Source organism: Oncorhynchus masou, chromosome 22, assembly GCF_036934945.1.
Source record: "Oncorhynchus masou masou isolate Uvic2021 chromosome 22, UVic_Omas_1.1, whole genome shotgun sequence".
NCBI lineage: Eukaryota > Metazoa > Chordata > Actinopteri > Salmoniformes > Salmonidae > Oncorhynchus > Oncorhynchus masou.
The window spans coordinates 18,515,612-18,524,803 of record NC_088233.1 but is presented as its reverse complement, the minus strand read 5'-3'; the positions used below and the strand labels follow the sequence as shown (position 1 = coordinate 18,524,803).

The 9,192-nt window shown below is 40.5% G+C and overlaps 1 protein-coding gene across 5 annotated transcripts in view; it reads left to right on the top strand.

Moving 5' to 3' along the window:
* LOC135509131 (lysine-specific demethylase 7B-like) overlaps positions 1-9,192 on the top strand; it is a 63,067-nt gene continuing 53,875 nt past the window's right edge. For all 5 annotated transcript variants that reach the window (XR_010450897.1, XM_064929519.1, XM_064929520.1 and 2 more), the window contains exon 1: positions 1-108. Coding sequence is in view for 4 of the 5 variants with exons in the window: in XM_064929519.1 (XP_064785591.1) it covers positions 5-108 (104 nt within the window). In the remaining variant the exon portion in view is untranslated. The remainder of the gene's footprint in view (positions 109-9,192) is intronic.

The following is a 9,192-nucleotide window of genomic DNA, read 5'->3' as shown; positions in this document are numbered from 1 at the left end:
CACTATGAAGATGGCGGCAGCCTCGCTCTATTGTGTCTGCCAGCAGTCGTATGATGTTAGCCGGTTTATGATTGAATGCGACATTTGTAAGGACTGGTTTCATGGCAGGTAAGGAGCCGACATATTCCTTAATGACATAAGTGCGTCAAGTTGTATTGCGGTGTCAGTCTGTGGTTCAATCAAGACAGCGCAGCGCGAGCACCCAGTGTGAGCGAACAGATCTCCCCGGAGGTCCAACTCGGTTACTCTTACCCTTAACCCCAGCCAGTTTCTTGTATGCCTACAAACGACGATTCGGTAGTTGACATCGGAGTAATGAGATTGCTAGTCTTTGGTTAAGAGTTGGACAGTTGGTTTGTTAGCCAATTGTACTTTATTAGCCATAGATGAAGCTTTGTCAGAAACTTTCAATCAAGCATAACTACTGTTAGTTGCTCTGTGTCAGTAACTAGTGCTTGTCGAGTTGGCAGCCACCCTGAACCTTCACCACCTGTAGTTCTGGCGCGACGATGTCAGATTATCCTGATTATCCTTTTTCAGAGAAGGTTGACTTTCGGTGGGTTGGTTGGTTGGTTGGTTGGTTGGGGGGTTGGGGGGTGATAAACAATTGGCGAAATAATGAGTTTTGCTGTCTACTCTTTGCCAGTAGAGGAAGTAGCCTGAATTATAGTGACATTGTTTTGCTGTTGGGCAATGTTCGTCTCATCAGTGAGAAATTGACCAAAAAGGAGTGTAATGTTAAAGTCGAGGACGGAAATTTAAATGACCCAAATAAACAAATACGTGCACATGGTGAGAGCCATCTAGGGTTAGAAAGAAGAAACACATTTTAAAGGGAAATGCACATGTTTGAAGTCCCTCAAACATAAAAAAAAATTCTAAATAGGAAAATTGACATGCTCAAACTCATAGTTCCCAATGAGACATTGCAATAAATTATTTCAGCCAAACTGCTTGGTTCACGCCAATATGAGGCCACTCATCATGCATATCAGAGGTGGTCCACAGTACACCCATATCACTGCACATTCTGTGATGTTTAGCTTTACAGAAAACAACATAACATTTTGGGCTTATGCAACTATGAAGTGTGGTGCCAGAAACTGCGCAAGGAATTCAAGGTGTCTGTCTGCTCCCTAAAAGGGATCAAGGCATGAATGCTGCACTACAACGAGTGTGTGTGTGTGTGTACGAACATGTTTACTGAAGGCTCTCTCAACAAAGGGAATCGTAGTCAGGGGCTTGTCTGTTACACCCTCAATTCCTCTGTGCCCCCAGGTCCGGATGGCTCCCCAGCATGCTAGATTATGTGGGCCCAGCCACATCTCCTTTTGGTGGGGTTACCTTGCCTGAGCCTGTGTGTTGTCTCTATTGTTGGGAGCCCTCTTTTCCTCTGTAGTGTTGCCTGTCCCAATAGGATTATTCTGTCTAGCTGGTAGGCTGTGTTATCAGGCACTGAGCACACGCCAGTTGGGGAGCTGCAAGGGGGCGAGTGCTCAGGGGTGTGTTTTTTTATATTCATGCCAGACATTAATCTTAAACTCTTACTGATTTGTACCATGCTGTACCCATTCCTGGATCTTTCTTCATAGAATTCTGACTCAAAATTGTGTGTGTGACTGACTGACTGACGAAGACTGATAGCACCGCCATTGGCCTTAGGCAAGTTCAGTGTTCCATTTATCAATGTCCCTCCAGGATGAAAACACCAGGGAGAGATGGATGGCCCATGTGATTAAATCCTTAAGTGTTTTAGTATGATTGGTCTGGTGGTTTACTCTATGTATGCCACTACTATGTCATTATGATAGCTCTGGGATGAGTGATATTATTTTAATGGTGTGTGTGTGTGTCTGTCCACATGTGCGAGAGGTTGACGTATCATGTAGATGTATTGCTTTACCTCTAATCATCCAGTGTTGCGCAGCCTTTCAATTCCAGTAATTGGTTTTGTGAGTCCATGTTTTTATAGTAGCTATTGGAATGGTTTGTCTGTGTTAGTCAAATTATATTAATCAAGACCATATCAATGGTTATTAAATAGGGAATATAAATCAATCTGAATTAGGCTTAATGTCCATTACATTTTATGAATGAAGCACTGGGAGTAGATTGTCACTGGCTGTAGTCAATTTTAGTATGGGCTTGGGTAATACACATTTTAAGACTTGATGGCCTTCATTCAGTGACACTCATGAGAACTGTATTTTCTTCCTTCTCACTAAATGCATTGTAGCCCACTTGGTGTCTGCCTTGGGTTGTTTATGAAAATAGGACATTGAAGAAGCCTTGTTGAAGCATAATTTGTCAATGATGGGACACACCATCTATGAAATACTTTATACATGTGGTTCCGGAGTTTATCCTGCTCAGGTCACAGGGTGAGGAATAACGCCTGCCATCAATCACGTTTAGGCTGTAGTTGGGTCCAGGATTTCTGACCAATGGGCACTGACTTATAAAAACTCAGGGCCCAATAGGCTAATCATACAAGGGGTTTGTTGTGTGTAGCCTATGTTCTCGGCTTGCATCCTGTCACAGGAAGTTGGCCCTGAGAGGCAGGCAGGACAGTGGCCTTGTCAGCATAGGTGCCAGAGGGGGCTGCTTCCTCTGATGTGGGGGCTACACTTCCTACAATAATTATTCTTCATGGCCTTTAAGTAGTCTCTCTGCTGAGAAAGGCTGCAGCATGGCATGGTTCAAACAAAGAGCGCCACAAACTGGGGATGAGGGGGAAGACTTACTTTATTTTTCCTGTCCTTCTCTTCGCTACGTTTCCTGCCTCCCAGCTATGTGTTGAGTGAAGTCTTTTGTGAGAGGTTGTTCTCCCAGACTCCTGTCCCGCGGCAAGTCTTTTGTTTCTGAATAACGTTAATAAATCAATATGTAACCTAAAGGAGGATGCTAATCATCCGGTAAAGTTGGTGACTGATGAACTCTGAGTTCATAGCCAGGTGCCTATCTTGACTCCCAGCTCAAATTCAAATAAAATCCATCAAATTGTATTTGTCACATGGGTTGAATACAAGGTGTAGACTTTACCGTGAAATGCAGTTAAAAATCTCATAAGGATTGGACTCATCTCAATTTCCGCCTAAAATGACACACCCAACTCTAACTGCCTGTAGCTCAGGACCTTATCCAAGAATATGCATATTCTTGATACTATTTGAAAGGAAACACTTTGAAGTTTGGAGATGTGAAATTAATGTAGGAGAATAACACATTAGATCTGGTAAAATATTTTTTTAAACATGCGTTTCTTATTTTTGTTGCATCACCTTTTGAAATGCAAAAGAAAGGCCAAACATTGAGATAGGAAGCTGGTGATAATTTAGATATTGTCCACAACATGGAAACAGTGTGTATGTGCAAAGTTTCAGACTGATACATTCAAGAATGAAAGAGATACTAAATATTATGTATGACGTCTCCCGGGTGTTGCTTACGAGTTTGCCCAAATGTACCCAAGTGGCCGACTTGGTCAATTGATACATTTTCAAGTACGTAACTATAGAGAACATACATTTTTTTTATTACCATAGCTTTTGTGTAAGTTTACACACACCCATAAAAGGTACTAACCTTCACACCTCTAGATGACCGGGTGGGGGTGGAGCCAGAGATGGCAGAGGGGTCAGACTGGAGCAACCAGTTCCTATATTTGAATGAGTGGGGGATGGATGATTTTTTTTTTGTATTTTTACCTTTATTTTACTAGGCAAGTCAGTTAACAACAAATTCTTATTTTCAATGACGGCCTAGGAACAGTGGGTTAACTGCCTGTTCAGGGGCAGAACGACAGATTTGTACCTTGTCAGCTCGGGGATTTGAACTTGCAACCTTTCGGTTACTAGCCCAATGCTCTAACCACTAGGCTACCCTGCCGACTTGAATGTTGTCTCTATGGAGTTTGCTCCAAAGGTCATCTGACTCTACCACTGTTGAGGATTTAAAAAAATTCAGAACTCAAGTTTACTATTACTTATATTATTTAACCTTTACTTTAGCATGGGGTGAGCCCTGCATCAATACATCAAATACACATACAGAACCAGTCAAATGTTTGGACACAGCTACTCATTCAAGGCTTTTTATTTATTTGTACTATTTTCTACATTGTAGAATAATAGTGAAGACATCAACACTATGAAGTAACATATTTGGAATCATGTAGTAACCTTTTTTTAACCCCCCCCCCCCCCCAATTAAAAAATAATATATATTTATTTATTTTGCCTTTTATTTAACCAGGTAGGCGACCTGGCCAAGATAAAGCGAAGCAGTTCGACACATACAACAACACAGAGTTACACATAGAATAAGCAAACATATAATCAATAAAACAGTAGTAAAATCTATATACAGCATGTGCAAATGAGGTAGGATAAGAAAGGTAAGGCAATAAATAGGTCATGGTGGCAAAGTAATTACAATATAGCACTTAAACACTGGAATGGTAGGATGTGCAAGTTGAGATACTGGGGTGCAAAGGATATAAATAAATACAGAATGGGGATAAGGTATATTGGATGGGCTATTTACAGATGAGCTATATGCAGTGATCTGCTCTGATAGCTGGTGTAAATGACATCGCCGAAGTCTGATCGGTAGGATGGTCAGTTTTACGAGGGTATGTTTGGCAGCATGAGTGAAGGGTGCTTTGTTGCAAAATAGAAAACCGATTCTAGATTTTGGATTGGAGATGGTTAATGTGAGAGATTACAGTCTAACCAGGCACCTAGGTATTTGCAGTTGTCCACATATTCTAAGTCAGAACCGTCCAGAGTAGTGATGCGGGCAGGTGCGGGCAGCATTCGGTTGAAGAGCATGCATTTAGTTTTATTTGCATTTAAGAGCAGTTGGAGGCCACGGAAGGAGAGTTGTATGGCATTGAAGCTCATCTGGAGGTTAGTTAACAGTGTCCAACGAAGAGGCAGAGGTATACAGAATGGTGTTGTCTGCGTAGAGGTGGATCAAAGAATCACCAGCAGCGAGAGCGACATCATTGATGTATACAGAGAAGAGAGTCAGCCCGAGAATTGAACCCTGTGGCACCCCCATAGAGACTGCCAGATGTCCGGACAACAGGCCCTCCGATTTGACACACTGAACTCTACCGGAGAAGTAGTTGGTGAACCAAGCGAGGCAATCATTTGAGAAACCAAGGCTGTTGAGTCTGCCAATAAGAATGTGGTGATTGACAGAGTCGAAGCCTTAGCCAGGTCGATGAATACGGTTGCACAGTAATGTCTCTTATCGATGGTGGTTATGATATCGTTTAGGACCTTGAGCGTGGCTGAGGTGCACCCATGACCAGCTCTGAAACCAGCGGAGAAGGTACGGTGAGATTCGAAATGGTTGATAATCTGTTTGTTAACTTGGCTTTCAAAAACTTTAGAAAGGCAGGGTAGAATAGATATAGGTCTATAGCAGTTTGAGTCTAGAGTGTCTCCCCCTTTGAAGAGGGGGATGACTGCTTCAGCTTTCCAATCTATGGGAATCTCAGACGATACGAAAGAGGTTGAACAGGCTAGTAATAGGGGTTGCAACAATTTCGGCAGATAGTTTTAGAACGAGAGGGTCCAGGTTGTCTAGCCCAACTGATTTGTAAGGGTCCAGATTTTGCAGATCTTTCAGAACATCAGCTATCTGGATTTGGGTGCAGGAGAAGTGGGGGAGTTTTGGGCGAGTTGCTGTGGGGAGCGAAGGGCTGTTGACCAGGGTAAGGGTAGCCAGGTGGAAAGCAAGGCCAGCCATAGAAAAATGCTTCTCGAAATTCTCAATTATTGTGGATTTATCCATAGTGACAGTGTTTCCTAGCCTCAGTGCAGTGGTTGATTTATATTATCGAATAGATATTTGAAAAACATCTTGAGGATTGATTATATAAAAAAAAACGTTTGCCATGTTTCTGTCGATATTATGGACATAATTAGGATTTTTTTCCCGGCTTTGTCGTGACCGCAATTTAATGTGGATTTCTCAACATAACATGACCAACAAAAGGAGGTATTTTGGGTATAGAAATCATCTTTATGGAACAAAAGGAACATTTGCTGTCTAACTGGGAGTCTCGTCAGTGAAAACATCCGAAGATCATCAAATGTAAACGGTTAATTTGATTGCTTTTCTGATTTTCGTGACCAAGCTTCCTGCTGCTAGCTGGACATAATGCTATGCTAGCCTATCAATAAACTTACACAAACGCTTGTCTTGCTTTGGCTGTAAAGCATAATTTCAAAATCTGAGATGACAGGGTGGTTAACAAAAGGCTAAGCTGTGTTTCACTATATTTCACTTGTGATTTCATGAATATGAATATTTACTAGTAATATTTTTTTGACTGTTGCGCTATGATAATTAGTGTAGTTGATGACAATTCTCCCGGATCCGGGATGGGTAGTTCTAAATTAATTAAGTGTGCCTTGAATTCAAAATAATTCACTGATAGTGTCACCAGCAAAGCACCCCCACAGCACCCCCACACCATCGCTCCTCCTCCATGCTTCACGGTGGGAACCACACATGCAGAGATCATCCGTTCGCCTACTCAGCATCTCACAAAGACACTGTTGGAACCAAAAATCTCAAATTTGGACTCATCAAACCAAAGGACATATTTACTCTGGTCTAATGTCCATTGCTCGTGTTTCTTGTCCCAAGCAAGTCTCTTTTTCTTATTGGTGTCCTTTAGTAGTGGCTTCTTTGGAGCAAGGTCTGATTCACGCAGTCTCCTCTGAATAGTTAATTTTGAGATGTCTGTTACTTGAGCTCTGTGAAACATTTATTTGGGTTGCAATTTCTGAGGCTGGTAAATCTAATGTATTTATCCTCTGCAGCAGAGGTAACTCTTGGTCTTCCTTTCCTGTGTCGGTCCTCATGAGAGCCAGTTTCATCGTAGCACTTGATGGCTTTTGCTATTGCACTTGAAGAAACGATCAAAGTTCTTGAAGTGTTCCGTATTGACTGACCTTCATGTCTTAATTTTTTATGGCTGCAGGGACAGTATTGAGTAGCTTGGATGAAAAGGTGCCCATTGTAAATGGCCAGCTCCTCAGTCGCTAATATGTGCATGTTATTATTATTAGTATTAGATAGAAAACACTCCAATGTTTCTAAAACTGTTTGAATTATGTCTGTGAGTATAACTTCCTGTTTGTATTTTTTCTGGGGGTGGAAGATTTTCAACCAAGCTCTCATTGAAATTACAGCGAGATATGGATGAGTTTTCATTTCCTACGCCTTCCACTAGATGTCAGCAGTCAATAGAACGTTGTCTGATGACTAATGTGAAGGGGAGTCGAATGAGACAGGAAATAGTCACCAATGCCACAAGTTGACCATTCTTTCACCATGCGTGTTCACAGGGGAAGGACCTGCGTTCCACCGGTCATCTGAAGTCATTCTAATTCTCCGGTTGGAACGTTATTCAAATGAATATGTAAACAACATTCTAAAGATTGATTCAGTACATTGTTTGACTGTTATGGAACTTTTGGACATTTCATCACGTTATTTATTTTTTATCTTTATTTAACTAGGTAAGTCAGTTAAGAACAAATTCTTATTTTCAATGATGGCCAAGGAACAGTGGGTTAACTGCCTGTACAACCTTCCGGTTACTAGCCCAACGCTCTAACCACTAGGCTACCCTGCCGCCCCTCTAGGCTCTAACCACTAGGCTACCCTGCAGTTATATTGGACAAGCTTTGTGACTTTGGAATTGTTTACCAAACGCGCTAACCAAAGTAGCTAATTGGACATAAATAACGGACATTTTCCAACAAATCAAGCATTTATTGTGGACCTGGGATTCCTAGGACTGCATTCTGATGAAGTTCATCAAAGGTTAGAAACATTTATCATGTATTTTCTGGTTTCTGTTAACTCCAACATGGTGGCTAATTTGGCTTCTGTTCTGAGCGCCGTCTCAGACTTTTGCATGTGTTGCTTTTTCCGTAAACTTTTTTTTAAATCTGACACAGCGGTTGCATTAAGGAGAGGTATATCTATAATTCCATGTGTATAACTTGTATTATCATGTACATTTATGATGAGTATTTCTGTTGAAACGATGTGGCTGTGGAAAATCACTTGATATTTTTGGAACTCGTGAATCTAATACATCAATGTAAACTCCGATTTCTTTATATAAATATGAACTTTATCAAACAAAACATGCATTTATTGTGTAACATGATGTCCTATGAGTGTCATCTGATGAAGATAAAATGAATCACTAACCTTGAATTATCTCTTTCTGCTTTTTGTGAATGCTATATTTCTCTGGAAAATGGCTGTGCTTATTGTGATTTGGTGGAGACCTAACAATCGTTTGTAGTGCTTTCGCTGAAAAGCCTATTTGAAATTGGACACTTTGGTGGGATTAACAACAAGATTAACTTTAAAATGATAAGACACGTATGTTTTAGGAATTGTAATTATGAGGTTTCTGTGGTTTGAATTTGGCGCCCTCTATTTTCACTGGAAGTTGTCATATTGATCCCGTTACCGGGATTGCAGCCATAACAAGTTTTAAAGTAATGATTCACTGTCGTTTCTCTTTGCATGAATCTGGTTGAGAGAATGCCAAGAGTGTGCAAAGCTGTCATCAAGGCAAAGGGTAGCAACATTGAAGAATATATTTTGATTTGTTTCACTTTTTTGTTTTGTTTTTGGGGTTACTACATGATTCCATATATGGAATCATTTCATAGATTTGATGTCTTCACTATTATTCTACAATGTAGAAAATAGTACAAATAAAGAAAAACCCTTGAATGAGTGTCCAGACTTTTGACGGGTACTATCTATACACATTTTATAGTATATAGAGTATGAGGAACACAATCACTATAATATGTGGACCAATAGGCAAAATCCTATGTGAAGACTTACAGAAAACGTTTGACCTCTGTCATTGCCAACAAAGGGTATATAACAAAGTATTGAGAAACTTTTGTTATTGACCAAATACTTATTTTCCACCATAATTTGCAAATTAATTAATTAAAAATCCTACAATGTGATTTTCTGGATTTTTTTTCCTCATTTTGTCTGTCATAGTTGAAGTGTACCTATGATGAAAATTACAGGCCTCATCTTTTTAAGTGGGAGAACTTGCACAATTGGTGGCTGACTAAATACTTTTTTGCCCCCACTGTATACTGTTACACTGGCAATACTAAA